This window comes from Tachypleus tridentatus, chromosome 4 (assembly GCF_004210375.1).
Source record: "Tachypleus tridentatus isolate NWPU-2018 chromosome 4, ASM421037v1, whole genome shotgun sequence".
Classification (NCBI taxonomy): domain Eukaryota; kingdom Metazoa; phylum Arthropoda; class Merostomata; order Xiphosura; family Limulidae; genus Tachypleus; species Tachypleus tridentatus.
The window spans coordinates 108,829,516-108,856,998 of NC_134828.1; the positions used below are offsets into that span (position 1 = coordinate 108,829,516).

Here is a 27,483-nt window from a genome sequence, read left to right on the forward strand (position 1 = left end):
ATAGATAGCGGTTATTGTGTTGATCAGCAGCCTTCTCTCTAGTCTTACACTACTAAATTAGAGACGGCTAGTACAGATAGCCCTCGTGTAGCTGTGCGCGAAATTAAAAGAAACAAATCCGCCACGGATCAAATAGTTCGAACGAACGAGGTTATTTCAGTTATTCCACCAACATTTCATTTCTTTCTTTCGCCCTAGCATATGACTATTAGTTTTGTAGTGATGTTCGTTTGGAAGTTGGGGAATATTAATTGTCAAAATTAGCTTGATCTTCTATGAATTAAATTCGCTTTTTTAGGTAGAAGTTAGAAAAGAATGCTATATAAATGAACCATTATAACAAGTACAATAATGTACGTTTATATGCAAAAACGGCTCGTTTGGGCTGAGAAAACACTTTTACATAGAAGAGCGAACAACGTTTCGACCTTCTATGTAAAAGTGTTTTCTCAGCCCAAACGAGCCGTTTTTGCATATAAATTTTCTCAACAAGTGGGTTTCTCGTCATCACTGACAACAATGTACGGTTCTGTGTCTTCTACAATGATACTAAAAATATTATTAAAAGTTCTGTTATGAATTACCAGAAGAGATAACGCATTATATATATAAACAACTTTCAGTAATATATTTCCCGGAAAATAATTTGCTATTGAAACTTCCTGTTACTGTTTTATATAACTATTTACAACATACACAATTATATAATGACTTTTTTCTACTTGATAATTCAATTCTACATTTTGAAATAGTTTTACGGAAAGTTTCTTTTCATAGTATTTTCATACTTGGGCAATTTAGTCATACAAAGAGAGATACTTGGATATCTTGAACAGAGTTGCATAGGATTGGATAAAGGATTGTGATACGTAATGACACGCACTGCACGTGTTTTCTCGACGAATCGTGTTGAAACGTTTAGTTTCAAGTAATGATTTTTTTAGTAACCTCCTGAGACGTTCTAGGCGAGTGTTGTACAGCACCATTTCAACATTCAAACGGTCATATTTAAACTCGTGTTATGTCAGCCTCTGGTTTTAACTATGAATGTTAGCTCCTTGTAGACGTTCTCCAATAACTAATTAAATATATATATATATATATATATTCCTTTGAACTGTTAGCATCTGTAAATTCAGCAATACGTTTTTTCAATACCACTGCCGTGCACCATAAATACTGAAGGTGAGTGTTATAAGTGAATACTTATCAAAAGTAATACACCGTATTATACTTGATCAAAACATCTGAACTTCATTGGTTAGTATAAAAAATAGTATAGACTGCTGACGAAAATTTAAAAAAGACACCTTATGAATAGTAAAAATTCCATTTTACCAGATTATATCATTCCTATAAATATATCGAAATAAGTCATTAAAACTTTGTTAACAATCTAATAACCTATTCATTATCGTTCCGTTACTTTGAAGCTAATTCTTTCTGCTTCACTGAATATTTGGTTAATGTGTTAGAAATATTTGTTTTAACAAGAAATGAAAATATAAAGGTTTCTCCAGTAATAGATACGCGGGAAAAGAGCATCTCATTTGAATGAAAGCAATATTTGTTAAAGAAATATTGAATGTGAATCAAACGTCCACTTCGAGGCGCTCCCAGTGGCTCAGCGGTATGTCTACAGACTTACAACGCTAAAAACCGGGTTTCGATACCCGTGATGGGCAGAGCACAGATAGCTTTGTGCTTAATTCAAAACAAGAACCACTTCGAGGCGCCATCTCATGGAATATATATATACACATATATAAAATGGATAATAATAGTTCAAAATATTTCCAAATATGTCTATAGAAATTATGTAGTGCCCTATATTACTAGTGTTGTATTGCCCGCATTCGAAATGTTATTCAGAAAACTGTCTTACTTGCGAAACTTACTCTATAAGATTAAGTTTTATATGAACAGTACTAATTCAAAAACGATTATTGATACTCTTGATGACGAGAAACCCACTTGAAGTAAAAACGTATCTCAGAACGGCTGGTATGGGTATTAACACTTTTACTAATAAAGCAGAGAACATAAACCAATAAAAGTGTTAATACCCATACCAGCGTTCTGAGATACAATGGTTATTACTGATAATACTTTCTCCGTTTATTGGTTTTCTCGTTTGTTTTGTTCGGCTATTTATATAATTAAAACAGTAACGTGTGTGCGTGCGTGCGTGCGTGGGAAACTTTTTAAACTTTATTAAACGATACATAAATGGAACTAGGTGTAGGGAAGTACGGGTGATGTCACCATCTGCGTGGGGGAGAGGCTGGTATAGATAGTACTGTGAATTAGAAAGTGAAGGCTACTTAAGAAATGGGCCTGTCATTCCCCATACCTTCATTTCAGACAGAAGTGCTCATATGTTAAGGAGTATGTGAATTTCTTCACTTGTTTAGACTCTGAGAGTACCTCTGCAGTCAACCTGTTGTGGTTTTAATACTTGCTTTCGGTACTCAAGTTATAAAAGTACCGTTAGATTTGATGTCTATTACCAGAAAAGTATAACGATTTGTCATTTTAAAGCAGACATTTCGATTCCAAGTGTGTATTGTACTAGAGGTGTTTGGTGGGTATTACGTTTTATAGAATATGTTTAACCCACTTAGTTTTAACCCCACAGTCACTAAGATGCCCCGCACGGCCATGAGATTCATTCATAATATTACGTACCTAACGTCACACGTGGGTAGTCTAGGCTTATTACTTAACTATCTTAATTACTTTAGACTTAAAGCCTATACGATATGTATTTAGATACATAAGTTTTTACCAACAGTTTTTTCAAAGTCTGACAGTCTTGTCTGTAAAATGGTTGACAAAAAAACAGTCGACTGCGAAAAATATTACAGAGATAAGTACTATATTTTTTTTATTTTTCTTATCTGTTCTCTATTTATTATTATAAAAGTAAGTAGCGTGTAAAAATTAGAACCATTAGCTTGTCCAGAAATAAATGTCGGAATTCTCACAATGAGAATTCCGATACTTATTTCTGGACAACCTAATAGCTCTAACGGATTAAATCAACCAACTAACTACTGTCGCTAAAAATGTGTCTTAATTGTCTGCTATTTCAACTCTACTCAGAGTAAGTTTCGCAATCCAAAGGCAGCATGGACAAGAAGGACTTTCGTCTGATTTTTCTCTACGACTTCAAACTTGGACGAAACGTTACCAAAATTACACAGAACACCAACCAGGCATTCGGCTATGGATTTGTTACCGAACATACACTTCAGTATTGGTTCCAAAGGTTTCGTCATGGAGATGAAAGTCTTGAAGACCACGAAGGTCGTGGAAGGAAGCCATCATTTATTAAAACACATGAAGGAAAGCAGTTGAGACAGACCCTTACAGAACAGTACGTGAACTTGCAGAAAAGTTAGGCTCAAGCAAATCAAGCATTGCCAACCACCTGAATGCGATTGAAAAGACCAAAAGTTGGATAAGTGGGTTCCGCATAAGCTGACTGAAGATCAACAAAATCGGCGTTATACGATCTGTCAAGGATGACGCTCCAAAATTAAACGAATTGGGAATCAAAGTTTTGCCTCATTCACCTTATTCCCCAGTCCTTTCTCCTACATATTTTAATTTATTTCAAGCACTTTGACAACTTTTTGAACAATGAACGCTTTCAAAACCAGGCAGCTGCAGAAGAAGCTTTCAGGGAGTTCATTAGCCATAAAACCTCTGACTTCTACAGCAGGGGCATAAACAGCATCGTTACACGTTGGCAAAAGTGTGTTGAAGCAAATGGTGCTTACTTTGATTAAATCATATTTTACAACACTGGTTTATAATTTTCTAAACTTTGCAGTTCAGAAACGACATTTATTTCTGGACAACTTTATTTAGGCTAGATAAGATTAAATTAGGTATATTTTTACAACATACCGCTCGCTAGAAGTGACACCTCGAGAGAAGCACGAGCGTTATATAATTTTATTGGTGTAAAATGTATTTCATGTTATCGTGTAACTTAACCTTTTATGGCGGGAATTTTAAAAAACACAGTTCAAAGTGCAATAAATCAATAAACTGTAATTAGAAAAAAGTACATAATATTAAACGCTTTAAGTTATACAGCATAAGCAAATGTGTTAGTTTTCTACTACAATTGAAAATAATTCTATAAATAAAAGAGGTTACTTTTGATTTATTTATTTTATGTGGTTACGATTCTGGTCAAACTGACCGACTTCACACAAAACTAAAGTAGTGAACGTAGCAGAGAAAATTTGAAGATTTATCGAAAAAGTTGGAAATTTATTTTGGAGATTTCAGAGATCACACAAAAGACACCTGTTAATGTTTAGAAGAAGAAAGTATTTTAATTTCAACATAAATTTCAACTTACACTCGAAAACACTTATAATGTTTGCTGAAAGCTTTCGAAATTTCGTGAAGATGCATAAATCATATCGTATCGGACATTGTAGTGCTATATTGCGCTCCCCTACTTTAAATATACAACTTTGCTTTATATTATATAAACTTTGTGCATTCAAATACAAAATATCGCAACAAAAATATGTTTAATACGCAAAACACTATTTTTCCATTAGTATATATTGAATTATCTGTTATCATAATTGTTTCGGTTACCAGTTTGAAAAAAAAACGGAAACATGGGATAAATGACGTCTGATTCATTTTGTAAAATATTATTACATATGTTTGTCAAGTATTGTATTAGCTTTCGTCAGCAATTGTTTTGAATTCGGAAATGTTTTGCGTTTAATCCTATTGCACAAAATAGCAGTAGTTAAAATAATTATTGTTCTTAACTAAGTTGAAGGACACCAAACAGGGATGTAAATACGAACTATCATGAAATTCAAGTGAAAGTGTCTGGAAAAGTGGGTTTAATAGTGTCAGGCTTATAGGCGAAGTTAAACATTTCCACCGTTCATTGCACCTCACTTGAAATACGACAAGTGTTCATTCACCGGTTTCTGAAAAATCACATTTATATTTACTATCTTTTCCCTCTTTGATATAATAATAACTGTATTTTGTAAACATTGATTACAGCAATTCTTGCGTTTGTTTGGTAACTTTTGAAGCAAGAGGTATTTTTAGAAATTTCATTTTATGCTAATGTATCAGTTTTATTCGCATAAACCAAATGAGACAAATTTTATGAACATGAAAACCGAAATATTCAGTTTTCTAAGGAGATTCGAACCGCACTATCAAATTGATAGATGTTACTGGGAAACCGGTTTTGTGTATATGCTACAGTTACTGACACACCCTAATGAAAACCAAGAGTGCGAAAACCAGTTGGTTATTTATTAATTCTGGTGAATATTTTGTGAATAAAATTGTAAATAAACTTCCGCCTGTTCGTCTGTCTACCTAACATGAATATGTTAATAACAAAGAATGATTTATTTATTTTAACAGTAAATTAAGTTTAACAAATGTGTGTTCTCATGTAAGCAAAATTTTCGACAACAGTGATGACGTCAGATAGGAATCGCAAAATTTTATTTATATTTTCGCTAAACTTCCTTTCGTAAAGAGAAGATGAATGAAACTGTTATTTAAATAATGGACACATGACAAATACTTATTATTAGTTTTATTTATGCAATTTATTACTGGCTGGTTCCCAAACTGTAGCCAAACAAACCATATCCGTATTGTAAGCAAATGCTTTTGTTAATGACCGGAACAAGATATTGTGTTGGAAGTTATCATATCATCTGATTTTTCTAATAAATCAAGTAGTTACTAAAGACTTTTAAAAATAAGAACAATCTTAACAATAAAATAACCTTGGGTTGATGTTTTATAATAAATATATATAATGTTGGCAATACTTCTTCCATACTTACAATAAAGTCTGTGTCTGTTTGTTTGTTTTTGAATTTCGCACAAAGCTACTCGAGGGCTATCTACGCTAACCGTCCCTAATTTAGCAGTGTAAGACTAGAGGGAAGGCAGCTAGTCATCACCACCCACCGCAACTCGTGGGCTACTCTTTACCAACGAATAATGGGATTGATCGTCACATTATAACGCTCCCATGGCTGAAAGGGCGAGCATGTTTGGCGCGATGGGGATGCGAACCCGCGACCCTCAGATTACGAGTCGCACGCCTTAACACGCTTGGCCATGGCGGAAAGCCTATGTCATAACATGTTTCTTATCAGTCTACGAGAAGGACACGAATTTTAAAGAAACAGTCATTTCGGAACGGAAACAATGCGTGATATCATTCACCTAGATTTTTTTTGTGAATAGTCACCTATTCTGTTTTGGTAGGATTAGAAAGGTAGTCACGTGACTCCTTTTTATCGATTTTACGCATCGCTAATTTTTAATAAAACAAATACTCCACTGCTACTTCGATTTCCGTCCTTAAAGTACAAATGTATACATTTAAATTTAAGATCCTGGTAGTTATGTTATTCAACTTGCAAACTACCGATCGCAGGTTCGAACCCAGTCACTAAACATGCTCGCCGTATAAGTTGTAGGGGCTTTAGAATGTGACAGTTAATTCAGTTTTACATTGTAAAAGAGTAGTCTAAGAGATGGTAATGTTGAGTAGATATCTCCCGCTTAGTCTATCATTTTAAACTATAAAAGACTAATGCAGATAGTCCTTGAGTAGCTTTGCACGAAAGTTAACAAACAAACAAAATATGAAGCTTTGATAACAGGTCATTTTCCAGGTTCATATTTACAACACTGTTAAATAATAAGTCAGTTTCTTCTCAGATGATTTTATCGAAAGCAAATCATGATAGCAATTAGATTTCAAAGTTCTTTGGGAAAGCGGAAATGTTATGACGTGGTGTAATAGTTTTCGTAATGAGAAAGCAAAAACAAAATTATAAAATTTATAAAACCTCTCGGTGTTCCAGAACATTCCAAAACACTAAACAACAATCTCCACTTATAAAATATGCTAAAAAGTGTTTAAAATATTTAAAACCAAATCGGTTTCAAAGCAACGAATGAATAAGTAGAACTTAAATCTCAAGTGTTAACTTTTACAACTGTGCTAACTTTATTGTGATTTCTTCACCAGAATTAATAGTTTACACTAGTGATTGATTCAAAACCCGTAGCACACATACCCTTGGGGTTATACAGATACCTTTCTGGCGGTAGGTCTTAATTTCACAAGATAGGAATATATCTCACACCTTCACCTTCCATTCTGAAGCGCTAACAAAGAAAACATTTCGGTATTGTAACTGTCATTAACCAACAGTATATTTTTGAATATCTTAAGTATTGCAACTGTTGTTATCCAAGAGTATATTCAGTGATGTCGAGAAACCCACTTGTTGAGAAATTTTATATGCAAAAACGGCTCGTTTGGGTTGAGAAAATATTTTACATAGAAGAGCGAACAACGTTTCGACCTTCTTCGGTCATCGTCAGGTTCACAAAAAGTCAAATAAATACAACATAACCATAGAAAACACTCAAATACTAAATAAAGAAACAAACACAAACAAACGCAAAATTAAAGAAGCCTTACTTATACAACAACTTAAACCCAAAATAAACCAATATAAAGGAACGCCTTTATACCTATATTAATATAATAAAATAAATAAAATTATATATTCAAACATCTAATACCGCCCTCTACATTTCGACACACAGTTACACAACCCCTTTCAAACATGTGGTCAGCTTCCGGTCAGTTACCTCTTTCTTTGTGAACCTGACGATGACCGAAGAAGGTCGAAACGTTGTTCGCTCTTCTATGTAAAATATTTTCTCAACCCAAGAGTATATTATCCATTATTGTCCTTCCAAAAATGATGCGTATTCGTTAATAACAACGAACATACAGACAAACTTTTTTCGTGTTTCTTGAGAGCCAAATATGGTCAACTTTGCGTGACGGAGTGTCCCCTTAGTGTAGGTGTTGGTAACTTAAGGCCCGCGGTCCGTATCCGGCCTTCAGTCCTCAAATGAAATATCACATCCACCCGGCCATTAGTGGTCCTGAAATAAATTCAAGTGTGTAACTTAATGTGGCCCTCCATCCGCTCACAGACATGGCCTCTGACACCTGTGTGGAATGAGTTTGCCGACCCTTACCTCTGTGTGAGTACATAACTTACACTTCATCACTCAAGTGATATTGTACATTATAGAGTGTGTGCCATCACATGTACAATACACATGCAAATTTACTTTGTGTACGTACATCACAAGTAAAAAGAATGCACACACACATGCACCATTATATGCACATATCATAATATTATAATGCACACCAACAACGATGATATACATATTGGATATACAGACAAATATACATTCGTTTGTCTGTATATCCTTTTACGAAAAAAGTTCATGAACAAGTAAAAACAAAATAAAAGAAACTTAAATTATATAAATGGGTGCACCAAAAAGTGAGGACACAAGGTAGAAATGGGTATGGTAAAATGAAACTTTCTTTGTAAAACCTCACTAGGGGGCTTGTCCGACATCCGGTCCATGCCTCCTTGGTTTTTTTTATGTTAATGATACTTTATAACTTATGGGTTCATACAAAAGGGTGTATATGATTCTTCTACTTTTCTGTACGCAGTAACGTACCCATGACGTCGATACACAGAAAACTTTTAGGTTTCTTTTTTTTTTACCTTTGTGATTTAATCCACCTATACAGCTAATGTATAAAATTCTGTTGCCTTCTCATGAAATGCCCGGCATGGCCAGGTTGGTTAAGGCGTTCGTCTCGTAATCTGAGGTTCGAATCCCGGTCACACCAAACATGCTCAACCTTTCAGCTGTGGGGACATTATAATGTGACGGTCAATCTTACTATTCGTTGGTAAAAGAATAGCCCAAGAGTTGGCGGTGGGTAGTGATGACTAGCTGTCTTCCCTCTAATCTTACACTGCTAAGTTAGGGTGGGCTAGCTCAGATAGCTCTTGAGTAGCTTTGCGCGAAATTAAAAAAACAAACAAAAAAAAACAAACATTCTCATGAAATTTAGAAAGGAGGAACAAGTTGTAAAGAACAAAAAATATAAACACATTATGAGTCTCCACAAATATCTGGTTCTACTGGTATTGTATACACAGACTTTATAGTACATGTATTGTCTTCAATAATTCGGTTCACAGAAACCTCTACTCATTGTATGATAAGCATAACTAAGTTTGATAAATTTAGCCAACTTGAGCTATTGTATATAGGGTAGAAAGAATCAAAGATGAAGGCATATATCGTATGTTGGACACGTCCCCTTGTGTTTTGTCATACCATATCCATTCCTACCTTGTTTCTTCACATTTTGGTGCACCCATTCCTACACTTTTCTACCTAGCACACTACAAACATACTGCATGTTGCCCTAATATTTTGGTCAAAAGTTATTGAGAAAATATAATATTCAGAGTAGAATGGTACAAAAACCATTTGCTCTTGTAGTTTCACTCCCCACGTTACTGATGAGTCTACATCACTCCTTTACAGCTTCCCTCAGCCTCCATTAAATATTAACCCTTGGTGTTGACTATGATTCCACCTCCTTTTTACTACTGTTTTTCTTTTAAACAAGACAATTTCTTAGTCACAATGCGACTCAACTATTAATAAACCATTTATGTAATTAAGCAGAAAGTGAACTGGAAACCTTTCTATTATTATAAAAATCATAAAAATACTAGAAGGAAATAGAACATTTAAAAAGTGCTGGATCTGCGAAACTATATTTAAATTGAAGTATAATTTGATGTAAGATTATTATAGTTTCAGATGTTTTGTGTTCTAGAGAGAGATACAATTATTTTAAAAGGAAGGTTTAGACTTTTTGTTTCATTATTAAGAGCAAAGCTACACAATGAGTTATTTGTGCTGTGCCCACCACGAGTATCAAAACCCGATGCTCAGTATTATAAGCATTCACACTTACCGCTAAAACGCTAGGGAATTTGTGAGTGAGGCGGAATTTCACCTGTCAAGTCCACTGAGTTATCTAATTATAATCTTTGTCGAATAAACTTTGTATCTGTTTCCGAAAAGAAATGTCAAATTGTGATTCAAACAAATTTGAGCTTTAGGTTGAAGTTAAATATATATTTGATTTTACTGTATGTATTTGGCCCGGCCTGGCCAGGTGGTTAAGGCGTGCGACTCGTAATACGAGGGTCGCGGGTTCACATCCCCATCGCACCAAACATGCTCGCCTTTCCAGCCGTGGGGGCTTTATAATTTCACGGTCAATCTTACTATTCGTTAGTAAAAAAGTAGCCCAAGAGTTGGCGGTGGGTGTGGATGATAGCTGCCTTCCCTCTAGTCTTACGCTGCTAAATTAAGGACGGCGAGCGCAGATAGCTGTCGCGTAGCTTTTCATGAGATCCAAAACAAACAAACTGTATGAATTTGTATGCACTATAAACTTGTTAATGTACACAGTTATACAAGAAATATCGTAAAGCAAAATCAATTTGAAGTTGTATATTTTTTCTACTTTATTTCTTAAATTAACTAACATTTCAGCCTGACATGGGCAAGCGTGTAAGGCGTGCGACTCGTAATCCGAGGGTCGCGGGTTCGCGCCCGCGTCGCGCTAAACATGCTCGCCCTCCCAGCCGTGGGGGCGTATAATGTGACGGTCAATCCCACTATTCGTTGGCAAAAGAGTAGCCCAAGAGTTGGCGGTGGGTGGTGATGACTAGCTGCCTTCCCTCTAGTCTTACACTGCTAAATTAGGGACGGCTAGCACAGATAGCCCTCGAGTAGCTTTGTGCGAAATTCCAAAACAAACTAACATTTCATGAAATCGAGTACCTAATAACATTAGAAGTACACTCACACATGTCCTGTCACTTTTAAGAATCAAGGCTATACAATGTACATATTTATATATCTCATGCTTTGATCATGTTTTACAGGTCGGAAGTCGACAGAATAAGGCTTAGTGGCTTTAAGCACCAGAATCCGAAATTTTAAATGTTACTTTGGGTGATTTTGATGTTGGTTGCCTAGGAAATAGATTGTTTCATCAATCATGGGTAATCCCACAGAATTAGAACAGACATCACACGCCGAACAGTACCAAACTTCACCTGGATCTGAAACCACTCTCTGTGGTTTCTTACCGCCGCCATATTCAAATAGTCAAGACAATCTACACGAATCTTCTTCGTCCTCGACCAATGAGACTTTAGTCCCATCCATCTCGTCAAACAACCTGAACAGCATGACACTATCTCCATCTTGCAGTCAAACTGAAAACACTGATATGAATGATGCAGCAGAACAACAAAACAGGCATGAATCCGTTTCGGTTAGTGTTGGAGTGAATGAAGAAGTCATAACATCTCGCATCTTGTGGCCTCACAGCACCTCGTGCACGTTTGCCTGCATTAGTTCTATCGTTGGTATATACAGCATCAACAGGTTTTCTCTGTTGGTTTATTTGTATAAAGGTAAGTGTGTATCTGTTGTTGTTTTTTTGTAATATAACCTACCCGAGGTAATATAAATAAACATTGGGTGCAAAGTTAGATACACACATAGAATATTAACCCCATCTAGATAATGTTTGATAGGTATAGCATATAAATGCAAGCTTTTCTGCTAATTTAATATATCCTCAGCATGTCTACTATTGATTATTGATCGTCCAAGTAGCTGTTCTTGAATGTGCTCTGGTGACGGACCAGTAACTCAATGTTGACGACGAGTAGGCCCTCTGGTGCTGTGTAACTTATTGGTCCCTCTCCATGAATGCACAGAACACGAGAGCTGAAAACCTTGTCAAGTTAATACATTCAAAATCGGAAAATATTTCTGGTAGATACATTACTGTGTTTAGTCGCATACCTTTTGACGTTTCCTGTTTTTCCTTTTTGGTTTCTGGACAACTTACAAAATGTCAAACTTAAGTCATTTATACAAGTGCTTGACACATTTCTCTTACATAAGGAACACTTTGGCATAGAGCCAAAACTTCGGACTAGGTAGAATATTCCAAACAAAACATTATTTACTTACAATTAACTCCGTTTCGTTCAACAGTTCTCTATCTAACATCTAGTTGCAGTGGTTTAACAATTACATTTTTCTTGATTGTATAAGCTTAGAACGTTTTTTTCCTGTTTCATCTGTGTCCTCAATTTAGATTCAATTTATTAAAATAATTTAGGTGTTGTGATAGTATAGTGTATGTAATGTTCCACTTTTTTTTCAAAGTGTAATTTACTGCTTTATTTATAACGAGATTTATCAAACCTTTCCATTGGGTAAGCTCGCAAGAAATTTCGAGAGGTGAACGAATTTTTACTCACTTAGCTTGATTAAAGATAACACATAAATTAATGTAATAAGAATAAGAACATAAACCGGATTCTTATTTGTAGCTGTAACATTTCGTTGGTTTCATGCATATGACCTGAAGATTTATTTAACTTTATGTCTGATAACTTTCATTATCCTGGTATCTGTTTTGTTTGAATTGTTTACTTTTTAAATTTAGCGCGCTTGTTGAGGTTATGAAAATATACGTGAAATGTAAATTAATAAATTGTTTTAGTTTTTGTTTTTTTTTGGACTTCGCGCGAAACTACACGAAGGCTATCTGCACTAGCTTTCCCTAATTTTGCTGTGTAAGAATAGAGGGGAGGCAGCTAGTTATCACCACCCACCGCCTACTCTTTGAATATTCTTTTACCAACGAATAGTGGGATTGACCGTCACATTATAACGTCCCCAAGGCTGAAAGGGCGATCATGTTTGGCATGACGGGGATTTAAACCAGTGATACTCAGATTACGAGTCGAGCACTCTAACTCACTGGCCATGCCAGGCCCAATCAATAAATGCTCAATCAGGCGTCGCGAGACATTGGCACGTGAGAACTGTGTCCTTATTTTATTTGACAATACCCCGAATTTCCAGTTGGTGTCTTGCAAAATCAGAATTCTTTAATCATTCAATAAAATAGCGACGCTTCTGTGCACAATAAAGAAAAAAATAGATAAACAAATATATAATAACAGTAAATGTTGCAAGGATCAAAGAACTTTCTTGAAAGTGACCGAAACGGATGAGTGGTTACAAAAGGCATGAACAATTTGTTATCTTTGACTGATATATTGTTTTGTAAGTAAAACACTCTAATTTATTGTGCAATTAATCTAACTTATTTTTGTGTAACATTTGTATGTATAGGTTTGCATTTTCAGAATAAAGTGCCCACTTAAATTCGATGTTAAATAACATATATATCATTTGTTTATAAAAGCAGTCACTAAAATATATGTTACATGACATGTGCGTGTATGGACAGATAGATAAACAATTATTAAAAACAAAATGAATTACAATTGGAAAATTGGAAAACAAATTTTCTGTGAAAGATATTCAGACCAATGTACTGATAACTTTAATTAAATTATATGAGTATATTTATCTATCGCTTTAGCGTTCAAGGTATAATTTCGTAACTGTTTAAGCTACTGAAACAACTTTTGGTAAAAAAACAATACATGTGTGTGTGTGTGATTGGTGTAATGGTTTCTACCAGTGGACGAAATCGAGTCAGAAAGAATAATGAAAAATTTAGTACACGTAACGAGAAAAAAAATTTCGTTTTTCAACTTTCACTTTTTTGTGTGTGTTTTCTTTAGCAAAGCCACATCGGGCTATCTGCTGAGCCCACCGAGTGGAATCGAACGTCTGATTTTAGCGTTGTAAATCCGTAGAGTTACATTTATCGTGACGAACGTTCACTGATAGGTCTAATAGAAATTTCATTTACTAGCTTCGTATTTCTATATCCTATTCGAAACATAACTCAATAAATAAAAATATAAATCTCCAGAAACATCTAGATTGAAAATACATGTTGAAACAATACGTTGGGGCACATTTAATTCTTGTGGTTTACGTAAACAGCTGATGATGTATGCTGCCTCCAGTGACATAGCGGTGTGTCTGCGGACTCACAGCGTTCGAAATCGGATTTTTTCATACCCGTGGTGAGCAGAACACAGATAGCCCATTGTGTAACATTGTAGTAAGTTTCACAACAAACAACTTGTATATTATTAAGACTCTTCGAACGAATATCGTATCATAAGTTTTTCAAAGGAAACAATCTATTCAAGCGAGTTATTATTATTGAGTTTTAAGAAAGGTAAATAATTTCTGTAATCCTCATATTTAGCAAAACAAATGATAGAAAAATCGTTTTTGTTTTATGTTTCGTTTAAAACGAAACAAGAGCGAATCCTTAATAACAGCCGAACTTGAGTTTATCTTAGACAGGAGTATAATTATTTAATATATGAAACTTTTTTTTTTCCTTTTTACTAGCTATACTTTTGTTCACCTTCGTCACCAGACAAGGGGCGGACGTACACCAGATTCGGATTTATTATTCATCCGGTTCTCTACCGTCGTACCCTCAAAATGAAATTCCTTTAGGCATGATTAGAGTAAATTAATCTATGAAACCTTGGGCGTAGTCAAATACATCAGTGGAAAGGGTTTGGTCTCCTAAGTCCAAAACTGTAATTAGATCTCAAATCTGTCAAGCAATAATGGAGCTACGACCTAAATGTTTGTGCCTGAGAAACTTAGAACCATTCTGTACGCCGCTATTCTCACAGTTGTTCTGTGTTTGAAAGTTGTCGTGTATACGGTTTTAGACGGTAACAGACAAGTTAGAAGTACATTTTGCCCTAGTCCATGATGCAATGATGTTATACTTGCAAGAACTCGCAGCGCCGTCATCATTACATCTGCTAGAAATAGTCGGTCATTTCTTGTACGAGATTACTTTCTCATGGTTAAAACTACCACGTAAAGTTTAACCCTAGAGCTGTTAATTGCAAAGGAGATATATAAATCTATCTATGTGGAAAATAAAGCTCATTGATATGAATAACATACAACGAAGATATGAGATTGTTTGTTCGTAATGCGATGTATTGATGAAATAATTTCAGGGGTATGAATAACATACAACCAAGATATAAACTTGTTTATTCGTAATATGTGGTAAATTTCAAAATAAATGAACTAAACTAAAAGTATACAAAAACAAATTTGGTCTGTGAATGTTTGTGAATCTTCACAAACCATAGAATGTGTGAAATAAAATTCGCCGTGTAAGCAAAAAAATCAAAATGGAAAAGGAACGGGGAAAATATATTAAAATAAAATGTTCTAATAGAATAAATTACTAACATAACATCAGCATTTAAAGAACATATACATATGCATATATACGATAAAACCTGCGCAGTTCTGCCTCAAAGAACGAATATTCTTACCCACTATTTTAAGTCAAAGTACCTTTATGTATAGCACGTGAAAACAAAATCAAACATGAAAAATTTATACTTTTTTCTTATTTTAATAAAGCAAAGGGATAGACAAACAAGACATCGAATACAATGCCTTTAGACAAACAAGACATCGAATACAATGCCTTCAGACAAACAAGACATCGAATACAATGCCTTTTAATTTAGTCGTTGTGATCATGACGTTATATTTTAATAAAAGCCTTACGAAACGTTAAAAATTTTGATGGATAATTTTGAGGATTAGAGTTGTGACCTCAGTTTAATGAATTTAAATACGTGAACCAAACCGTAGGTAGATGAGAGTTTCATTACACTATCTTCAAGAAAAATACTTTGCTACAACTTATCAAACTTGGGGAATTCGGTTTCAATATAAAATAAACATAGCAATATACGAAATTCATAAATTATCCTTGTTATCGAAGTTAGATGTTGGACTTTCACTGTTTTTTCCAACAGCGTGGGTAACAATACTTTTCTTCAATAATTTGGTGAAACGAATGATATAGAAATATTTTAACAAACAAGCACTTCGTGAAACATTTTATGTTCTTTTTTTTCACTTCCAGCATGTTTTATTGTTGAGTTCCTGATCTTGTCCATGGTACTTGGAGTTCCTTTTCTATGCCTGCAGATGACTTTAGGACAATATATAGGATCAGGACTGGTAGATATGTGGTACATTTCTCCAGCATTTAAGGGTAAGTTTAAACACCCTGATGGAATTTAGGGTTGCAGAATATTCTTTGCAGTAGCTGTGTTATAAAAATACATCTATAAATGTTCTACACTTTTTTATTCATCTAGGAATTGGATTTGCTCTTCTATACGCTTACATTGTTTTAGGAGTGTACACCGCAGTACCTGTTGCATGGCTTTTTGTGTATTTCAAAGATTCCTTGATTACATCCAATCAAAAATACCTCTGGGAAACGTGTCAAGGAAATTTCTCCAGAAACTGTAAGTGTAAACAGTTTATATCCTTTGTATTACTTTTTTTTTCGGATGGGAAAATAAATAATATTCGTTTATAATTTCAAAAAAACAACCTTTAACTGAATTCAGAATTTCCAAGATGAATATATAACATTTGTACTTAATTTAGCTACACTGTAAACTAAATGATTACTTTAAGAAACGTGCAGTATCCCGTAAAAGGTGAGAAATCATAAACACAAAATTCAGTGCCAAAATTCGTCCGCTTTCACCAGGCAACAATACAAAATACATAATCAAGAAGGATATCTGTGTGGAAACAAAACCATTAAGGTATGCGTTCACCAAGATAAAAGGCTTCCAATTATACCTATCGTTTAATCTTTTCATACTTAAAACAGCTATTCAATCCAAAGACACATCGTCCAAGTCGTCGAACAACAGGGCCTATACATTTTTGTTTGACTAACTTTTAAAACTAAGGCTGAAAAAAAACCGTCGTTCTGGTATGCTTGGAAAGCTTGAAGAAAGGTGAGATGTGCTTTAAACATGACAAACTTGCAATAGAGCTTTTTGTAATACAAACTACGCTTCAGAGCTATTGTCAAGATGCACGAACGTCAGATAGAACATGACTGGACGCGCGGACTTGAACTGTAACAACATCGTAAGGCTACATAATACTTTAATATGCGCACTCAATATCTGTATAATAATTTTGATTTCAGCTTAAATTCTCTTCAATAACAACATTCCGTTTTAATCATTGTGGAAGGGGGAAGTTAAATGTCTTTCTCCCCAACATTCTCCTTCATATATTTCGGGTGATGACATTTAATGTTTGAGGTAAAACATCTATTTTTATTTATGAAAATAGTAAAGTACTCACTCACTTGACATTATTAAAAGAAACACGTTCATATTTAACTGATCCCAGCAGTGAAAAAAGAAACACGTTCATATTTAACTGATCCCAGCAGTGAATACATTTTTGAGGTTTCCACATAAATTGAATATGAAAGATTAAGCTGATAATTCACGTTTCTGTATTGCGTATTTTCAAGACAACTTACCAGGAAGTTTGGGCCGACTGGGGTTTAATTGTTAGATTGTTCGAACTATGAATGCGAGGATTCACGGATGGTATCTCTTTGCGGCAAAAACGCGCACCGCACCTTGGAATTGTGGGTGCACTCTTACAGTGTTGCTCAAATTTCACTATTTTGCGAGATAAGAGTAGCCAAAGAGTTGGCTGTAAATGCTGTTTATTATCTGCCGTCCTTGATTACTGCAAGCTCAAAATTACGGATATGTGCAGATAGCAAAATACTAAAATAAACAAGTAAAAAGCCAGTTTCTTTTGTCTCTTAGATTAAGTGAGATGTCTCTATGGTTCAGATACGGCCGTCCCTAATACTAATTAAAAACCAGAGAGAAAGCACTCAGCTACAAGGAACTTTCGTAACTAAACATCGAAATCGACTGTCACTCCGATAATATATCAATAGCTCAAAAGAGAAATGAATATCAGGTAGCACCACGTTTCGAAATCAAGACTTTAGGATTCCCAATACGAGACACTGATGACTAAGCCACGCTCACTTGCCTTCTGAATCGTTACACATAGATTATTCCTTGTAATATAAAGTGAGATCATAAAACAAACATTTCACTCAAACTGTCCTATTAACATTTTGCTACAACTTCTACTTCAAGTTACTGGATAACAGTTGCCTTCCCCTTCCCAGTGGCTGAGCAATAAGTCTGAAGGCTTATAACATTAAAAATCAGTTTTTTTATATGCACGCACTGTACGTAGTGCAGATAGCTATGTGCAATTTCAGGCTTATTAACAAACAAATAAACAGCCGTACAGTCTTTTAATTAAGCCTAAAGTTTTTACTAGTTGATGTTGTAAGTGAAAAAAAAACATGCAGTTTTTGTTGTTTCTTTCTCATACGTTCATTCTTTGATAGCCCTAATTACGTCATCATCATGTTATTTTTGGTGACGTCTTTTAGTATTGGTTAAAAAAAATTCGTTCTAATGTTGCATAAACACAAATAAAATTCCATTGTAGTCCTCAAAATACTACTCGTATAGGCCTGTAATAAACAAAGCAGATAATGAAAGACAGAGTCTAGTATATAAGTTTACACAAGGCTTTCCAAGTTCCTTGAATCCTGTAAAACTAATTAAATTAGTTAAACCCGTTTTTATGAGAAATAGAATCTGTTATAGGAGGAAAACAACACGTATGATAACACTTATTGTCTACACTATATAACACACACACGCATATATATAGATATATATACATTAAGTCTTAAACCTTTGAAGGAAACCGGCACTTGTCTGGTAATATATACAGTAAACGTTATGTAATACACATAAAGGCAGCTTTGAGAAAGTGTAATACATATGCGATTGTATAATATACACTATGTTATATATATAGAAAATACCTAATATAACATAAATATATATATATATATACACATTAAATATTAAAGATTTGAGAAAGCTGATAGGTTTGATAAAATATTTAGTAGAAAATGCATAATATCCATAACGTAAAAAAAGCTTTGAGAAAAAATAACACACGCATAATAGAAAATAAGTAATATACGTTAAATACGATCTTAGAGGAAAGTAACACATATCTGATAAAACATCAATTTTATTACGTCATATAAGTTAAGTGTGGCTTTGAAGAAAAGTAAAACGTTTGATAACAAGTTTAGTAAAATCATGTATATATATAATTTTTGCTCTAATAGATGGTGTGTTTGATTTTCATATGTCTTTAATTTTTGCTTTCATTTTCAGCTCATTAAATGGAATGTCAAGTGGACAAAATCGAGCATTTTCGACACCATCTGCTTTTCGCATTTAATTTCTTGCAATTTCGTTTAAAACAATGCATACTATATACCTAGGTATTAAATGAAATAAAGTATCATAATAAATGTTTTGGGTGTAATGTGTTCATGCATTGAAGTATTGTATAGTCTTGCATGTAATGTTTGAATGAAATTATATATATACACACGTGTATTTAATTCATAAATCTTCGAGAAAACTAACACACGTCTGATAACAAATATAGTAGATATTATCTCTATATGTGTGTGTTTTCAGTGATGGATCTTTAAGAAAGCTTGCAGCTAACACGCTTGGTACACACTATTACGTAGTAAAAGTTAAGTGGATAACTAGAATAAATATATGAAGTAAAACATATATGGTAGAAACACGTAATATTCGTTAAATTTCTTTGTTTCTTTTTAGAATTTTCATACAAAGCTATAAAAGGACTATCTGCACATAGTCGTTCCTAATTTTGAACTGAGAGAGTACAGGGAATGCAGCTAGTTAACTGTACCTACCACTAACTCTTGAGGAACTTAACTAATCGGTTGTCACTCATGTGCGCAAACTGTAGCTCATGTTTGTGCAACAGTGGAATGTGGATAGTTAACGTTTCGGTTCACCGCACACACAATTTAAAAACGAAAAACTGAAAAAACAACTCAGTGAAACAGACATTTCACAAGGAATTGTTGATGTTAGTATGAGCTTTAGCTCATAATATTTAAGTTTGACAAACACATTTTTAGCTGCAACATAGCGTATCATAGAATGGCTATGAATTGTTTGTTTTTCAAGTACAAACCTTTAGCTCATTGACAAGTTTGAGATGTAATTAAAGTTTTGGTGTCAGGAGGTCAAACCCTTTTGATTGATGTATTTAACCACGCCCAAGGTCTCATAGATAATTTACTTTAATGCTACCTAAAACAATTTCTAATTGAGGGTAGGCTGGTAGAAATTCGATTGAGTAATAAAAGCGGCTATACGATAACCATAAGCTTGGCGCACAAAAACAGATCTAATAAAAAGAGAAAATAACGGTCACGTTGATTACATTACTCTAATCCTGCCTTAAAACTATCAGGTGCCGAGGCTGTTAAGAATTTTTTTTTTTTTTTTACAAAACAACGGACATCCATCACGTTGTAGTCGCCGGACTTAAAATGAAAATGAAAGTCATATCTTGCCTTTCTGTCTGATTACAGATTGTGTTGAAAGCCAAAACCAATCATCACTGGATTTCGTTGGGTGGTCAGTTTCATCTTATTTTCAGTAAGTCCATTTCTTTATGAAGAACTGTTACAATTTTAGCATACACACCAATAACATGCAACGTCATAAACAAATACATTTAATTAGATAGTGTATTCTCAGTGCAGAGCCACAGAATGGCTTAAGTTTTGACTTAAAATCTCTGATGGTAATATCACAAAGTGTTTTATATTATACCAATATATGTATGTTGTTGTTTACTTTTTTACTACACAAATAATGACACTTTAGCAGACAGTTTTTATTTTCCTTCATTTCCATAATTCGGATGCATTTTTAACACCGCTATTCCACATTTCTGAGTCACGAAAATCGTCTCTACTTTGTAATATACTCTAAAAATGTATATATTTCTCTATATAAATGTGGCTAGAAACACTTTGCATCCAATTTCATTTTAAACACTTAAAGAAACCTTTACACATTGAATTTGTCTGTTGATAACAAGTTTCAACTTGATGCATAAGTTTCGCTTTTAAAGTCTTGTCCTTCCTTCTCATAGTGGCAACGTACTATACAGAAACGCCAACAACAACCAGATGGGATATATAAGATTTGAAATAGCGTTTAATCTAGCCGTTGTATGGTTAATTGTCTTCCTTGTTCTCAGCCGTGGAAACCAGTTGTACGGAAAGGTGAGACAGATTGAGTTATCTCTACTGCAAGTGCTTTAGCATGACTTATGATAAATAAATGTTTGTTTGTTTTTTTATCTAGCTGTTGATTCATAGTTCCAAAATGAGTGTGATTCAAACAAGAAAATTTCGTTTGTTATTAAGCACAAATCTTCACAAAGGGCTGTTTGTACTCTGCCCACCAGAGGCATCAAAATACAGTCTCTGGCAGCACATGTCGCTGTGTAGGGGGGAGGGGAAAGATGCTTACCAATTAATTAAATTTTCTACGTATCTCAGCAAAAGTAGTTCAGTGATTAAAGCTTAGTGAACTACATGCAAATTAGATCAACTAAAAATAAAATGAGAATAATAATAATATTAAAAAAAAAATATGCAAAGCTTCATGAACATGCGCAGAACTAGTCTTCTCTCAAAGTTGAAATCTATTTTGTAAAATATTTAGACCATCAAATAATAAGATAATTGCCAAACATTATTTGCAAAAAAAGATACACTTTTTACCCTGGCCCAGCATGGTCAAGCGTGTTAAGGCGTGCGACTTGTAATCTGAGGGTTGCGGGTTCCCATCCCCGTCGCACAAAACACATGCTCGCCCTTTCAGCGGTGGGGGCGTTATAATGTGACGGTCAATTCCACTATTCGTTGGTAAAAAAGTAGCCCAAGAGTTAGCGTTGGGTGGTGATGACTAGCTGCCTTCCCTCTAGTCTTACACTGCTAAATCAGGGACGGCTAGCACAGATAGCCCTCGAGTAGCTTTGTGCCAAATTCAAGAACAAACAAACACTTTTTACTATGTAACTACTATAACATATTTATATAAATTACAAAAAGAATTAGTTCTATATAGCAAATGTATATATCATATATGCGTTAGGTTTGACAGTTTTGTAAATGTAAAACTACTATGACCTATTCATGTAAATTAGAGAAAGAACTACTTCTTTGTGCTTGCTAGGTATTTGAGTATAATCACATGACTTTTGACTGAGACTTTTATATGTTTCTCGCTAGTAAGTTATCATTTTTATTTCCTAGCTAGGTGGTTAAGGCACTTGACTCGCAATCCGAGGGTCGCGTGCTCGAACCCCCATCACACCGAACATGCTCGTCCTTTTAGCCGTGGGGGCGTTATACAGTGACGGTCAATCCCACTATTCGTTGGTAAAAGGGTAGCCCAAGAGTTGGCGTTGGGTGGTGATAACTAGCTGCCTTCCCTCTAGTCTTACACTGCTAAATTAGGGACGGCTAGCGCAGATAGCCCTCGTGTAGCTTTGCGCGAAATTCATAAAGAAACATAAACAAACAAAAAATAAAACACTTTAGTCGTTTCATCCAAATTACATGAGGCAAGGATGCGTCTTTTAACGTGACCTGTTTAACTTGTACAGAGAAAAATCCTGATAGAAATTGAGGATTTACCAGTACGGATCCCTGGCGGACAGAATTTAAACAACTTTCATTAAGTTGATGACAGTTTAAATAGCTGTTAGTGACAGCGAGAAGAAGAGTTTAAGTAATAACTGCAGGAAAACAGGGTGCATGGTAATTAACAGTAAGGGTATGATTCACGTTTACGGATATGGTAGGTCTGTAAATTAAACTAAATCAGGTCGGAAATGGGTGACAAATAGTAAAACTTTTATTATTACAAAGTTAAGAGTTTTGCATTCATGCATTACACCAGCTCTCAAGTATACATCAGAATGTTGGACAACATCGCCAAGTATGGAAAACAATTAAAACAACTGAGTTGAGGTTCTTAATGGGTAACTTTTAGACATGTTGTTGAAGTCCCACCTGAAATGAACATATTTTGTCAAGAGTACATTACAGAAGGAGCATACTGAGTAACATCAGAAGAAGACAGTTGGTATTACTTGTACACGTTAAGAGGAGAGAAAATACTTCAAGTACAGTAGTAACTGGAAAGTTTGAAGGAAGGAAAGACCGACGAAGACAGAAACTGTAAAGAGTCTATCTAAGTGATTCAATGATTTAACACTGGAAACTTTATGTGCCTCAAGGAGAAGAAATCTGTGAAAGATCATGATCACAACGTCTAGTTTGGATATGACACCTAAAGAGACACTGTCAAAAGAAACGAACTTGGCAAGAATTTAACTGAGAGAGAGAGAAATGATAAGTTGAAAGAGACGCTGTCAATCACCCCGTTTTCATTATAAATCTATACATAAGAGATATAGTGAAAGAGACGCTGTCAATAATCATGTTTTCATTATAAACCTATACATAAGAAACAGGGTGAAAGAGAAACTGTCAATAACCATGTTTTCGTTATATACCTATACATAAGAGACAGGGTGAAAGAGACACTGTCAATAACTCCGTTTTCATTATAAATCTTTTCCTAACAGATAGGGTAAAAGAGACGCTGTCACTCGCCCTGTTTTCATTACAAATCTATTCCAAAGAGATAGGGTGAAGGAGACGCTGTCAGTCACCCTGTTTTCATTATAAACCTATGCATAAGAGATAGGGTGAACTTCTTTTACTCCTGCTACGTAGTAACAATTCTATTATTGTTCATTACATAATATCTGCTTAATAATTTCAGTAATTAAATTAACAGTGTTGAATTTCAGGGAAACGTGTTGTCTGTGTTCGCGTAACTATTACGCAAATTCACATAACCTCCCCAACCTCACCTCTTTTTTTTACTTTGAAGCTGATTTATACACTGGCATCATAACAAGTATTGTAAAAAAAAATACGTTACAGCTTTGTGCATACTACCTGTAACCTTGAACATGAAATGTTTGCCGGCACTCAGCACTCCTCTAAAATAAATTATAGTATCTGGTGCCGGCTGATATGTACCTCTTCCCATTTGTAATTATACTTCAGTTTGTAGATTTGTAGGAAGAAATATAATGCTATAAACATATTCGTAACATTCTAATATTTATTCATCACTATAAGAAGCGGACTGTAACCTTTAGGCTTAATCAAGCTCTTACACATTTGCTAATCACCGCAGAACTTACTAACATCTACACTACTGCCGCTTATGTTGCATTTCGAAATAGAAATAAAAATAAAAGTTGTTCCACATACGAGGTCTGTTCAAAAAATACGCGGACTGTTTGAATTGCGCGGCTCCAGTTGGTTCCAGGGGAATCCGCTTGGTGTCGCTAGGTTTGCACAGATCAGCTGATTACGACGCCATTTCCCGATTGCAGATATCTTTATTTGTGTATTAGCTACGCGGTTTTAAGTGAAGTGCGATTTTTTCGTTTGGCGGATTTCAGAAGGTATGACCTGAAGGAGCAACGACTTGCTGTGAAATTTTGTGTTAAACTTGGAAAATCTGTGACTAAAACTTTTGTTATGCTTAACACGGCTTACGGTGATGTTGCTATGAAGCGTACGGCATGTTTCAAGTGGCATGAACGTTTTAAGGATGGTCGACAGTCCATTGAAGATGATGAGCGTCCTGGACGTCCTTCCACGTCAACTGACGACCCACACGTCGACAAAATCAACACTCTGGTGCGGGCAAATCGACGTCTGACTGTCAGGGAGCTTGCTGAAGAGTGTGGGATATCAGTTGGATCTTGTTACGAGATTTTGACCGAAAAATTGAAGATTCACCGCGTTGCTGCGAAATGTGTGCCTCAGAACTCGTGAGTTTTTGGCCAAACACTCGATCACTGTTCTTCCCCCCCCCCTACTCACCTGAGCTTGCTCCTTGCGATTTTTTCTTGTTCCCCAAACTCAAAAGACCCTTGAAAGAAAGAAGATTTGAGACGATTCCCGAGATTAAGGCAAATGCGACGAAGGAGCTGGAGGACATTACAAAGAAGCGTACCAGGACTGTTTCAACAAGTGGAAACACCATTGGGATAAGTGTGTGCGTTGGGAGGAGAGTACTGAAGGGGTCCCAGACCTGTAACTTCTAAATAAAGTACATTTTGTTTTATGACGTCAGTCCGCGTATTTTTTGAACAGCCCTCGTATATGCATTTGATGATTGGACAATATTGATATATGTACAATGGGGAAATTTATTAGATTTGGCTGTAAAATAAAGTTTATCTTTTTTTTTTCTTTTGTGATTCTTGTGAATTTTCAGACGATGATTAATGTAGGCCTAAAAAAATTCATCTACCCTACCGTGGGAGTCAACTTCATTATTATCGTGTTCCTGAAATTGCCACGTCATTACTAGGTATTTCTCCGTAGCTTCCCACCCCGTTAAGCTGGTTACAGCTAGTTCTTAAAAGCGAAGATTTGACGAATTAAATGTTGCAGTGATGTAAGCATCTTAATTACCTAATGCAATAATATAAATTAATATATTAGCCTATTATAACCGTATTAATCGAACAACAATATGCGTTCATTTTGTTTGTGCGGTTATGGATCCCATTATGTAATTAAAGTTTAAGAGTTTAATGACTCGTTTCACTGAAGAAATATGCACAAGTAAATGAGTCAAAAACTGGGATAAAATAAGTGCACCAAAAACGTGACAAAAATGTGCAAAAATGAATGAGACAAAAGTGGATAATGAATTGTTTTTATCTTTCGTTTTCTTTTCATTTCTTTTTTACTGTTTTGCATTCACGGTACAGACAACGTTGTGCTAAACAATTAGTTCTGAAATATCTTGTTAACGTTACTTCGCTAAAAACAATGTTACAATCACTAAAACCCACGCTACCACAACTTTACTAAATAATTTATAACGTCACTAAAACACCAAGTTAGTATAAAGTCACCAAAACATCACGTTAACAAAAATCACTATGTTAGCATAACATCATTAAATCATCATACCAGCCTAACGTAATTTAAACATCATGTTAATATAATGTCACGCAAACGTCATATTAGTATAACGTCACTAAAACACCGCGTTAACGTAAAGACATTAAAACAACATATTAGCATAATCACTAAAACACCGCGTTAACGTAAACACATTAAAACAACATATTAATCATAAAACATCCATGAATTAAATAAAACACCAATTAACACTATTTTTGATAAAGATATTACTTTACCTGAAAATATCAAAACACCATTTTCTAAAATACAAACACCTAAAAGCTTTTAATCTTTCACTGAGTACGAGTTTCTCACACTAACGGGCCTGCCATGGCCAGGTGAGTTAAGGCGTTTGACTCGTAATCTGAGGGTCGCGGGTTCGAATCCTCGTCGCACCAAACATGCTTGCCCTTTCAGCCGTAGGAGCGTTATAATGTTACGATCAATCCCACTATTTGTGGGTAAAATAGTTGCCCAACAGTTGGCAGTGGGTAGTGATGACTAGTTGCCTTCCCTCTAGCCTTACACTGCTAAATTAGGAACGGCTAGTGCAGTGCAGATAGCCCTTTTGTAGTTTTGCAGGGAATTCTAAAAAACAAACGCACAATCTCAGACTAACACACCTTCAAATAATACTGACCTCGTAAGTTCTGCAAGTAATAAATAACTTCCTATACTTGTTTCCAACAGAATTAATCTTTCGAATATCTTCTATCCGAACAATAGTTTTGTTAAATAATCTGAACTTTCTTCTGACCTGAACCAATCTCACGGCCACTCAAACTCCGTGAAGTTTTGTACAACAAATCCTATCAAATATACACTGATTGTCGAAGGAAAGTCTTTACCAGATTAACATTATTGGCGTTACCGTCTCTTCAAATGAAAGACTTTACACATTAACTTATACAGATAACCTACTGATGGCCACAATGACTTCACTACAAAAAAAATCCACCCATCCACATTAAACGGAATATTACCTATAGTCATGTGTTTCAAATAAAAAAAATCTGATGAAATAAATTACGTAAAATACAGGATTTAGAACAAAAGATAACAAAAAAATAATAAAGATACGGAAACTGACAGATTGAGAAATACAACAATACTCGACGAAAAATCACCCTCTTATAATCCAATACATAAAGTCACGAATTCTAAGAAAACGTTTCTGTTTATTACAACTGAATTATTACTGGAACTCCGATCCTGTTTTCTGGAAGAGCAAGTCTTAATGGTAACCTTGTTTGTTCATGCAAAAGTGAATTGCACCTAATCTTAGAATGCTAGTCAACCATGTAATAAAACTTTGTCTAACCCAATTTCATTGAAACTACCGATTAGTTTTTTTGACAGATATGACTAAATTCACTGATCACTTTACAATTTCTGAACAAAATAATAGGTGCACAACCAGTTTTACCTACATGAAATTCCAGTTATTGTCTGAGCTAGACAAACAGTTAATTAAGTTAATTAACTTTCTACTTCGTTCACGTGGGAATTAGCGCGACAAATAGTTAATTTTGTTTACTCACGTACCGTGAAGCAAACGACAGAGATTTAAAAAATAAGTTAACAGAAACAGCAAATTGGAATGAACCGCAACTAGAATTGAGTCTTTGTGGATGTTT

The 27,483-nt window shown here is 34.9% G+C and overlaps 1 protein-coding gene across 2 annotated transcripts; it reads left to right on the forward strand.

The window, feature by feature from the left end:
• The first annotated feature begins 961 nt into the window (after window positions 1–961).
• Window positions 962–21,126, forward strand: LOC143248400 (sodium-dependent transporter bedraggled-like). Of its 2 annotated transcripts, none has more exons than XM_076496755.1 (6): window positions 962–1,185; window positions 10,908–11,444; window positions 15,902–16,033; window positions 16,140–16,292; window positions 20,348–20,414; window positions 20,917–21,126. In XM_076496755.1, the coding sequence occupies exons 2-6, from the start codon at window positions 11,024–11,026 to the stop codon at window positions 21,086–21,088; spliced, it is 945 nt and encodes a 314-aa protein (XP_076352870.1). In that variant the 5' UTR covers window positions 962–1,185; window positions 10,908–11,023; the 3' UTR covers window positions 21,089–21,126. The 2 variants fall into 2 exon arrangements, with proteins under 2 accessions (XP_076352870.1, XP_076352871.1); XM_076496756.1 differs by having other exon boundaries at window positions 11,040–11,444.
• The last annotated feature ends 6,357 nt before the right edge of the window (window positions 21,127–27,483 follow it).

Bases quoted from the DNA above. Each gene is read 5' to 3' on its own strand.
- LOC143248400 (XM_076496755.1), top strand. From the start codon at position 11,024: ATGGGTAATCCCACAGAATTAGAACAGACATCACACGCCGAACAGTAC. The intron at 11,445-15,901 runs GTAAGTGTGTAT...TTTCACTTCCAG, and splicing joins GTTGGTTTATTTGTATAAAG to CATGTTTTATTGTTGAGTTC. The intron at 16,034-16,139 runs GTAAGTTTAAAC...TTATTCATCTAG, and splicing joins CATTTCTCCAGCATTTAAGG to GAATTGGATTTGCTCTTCTA.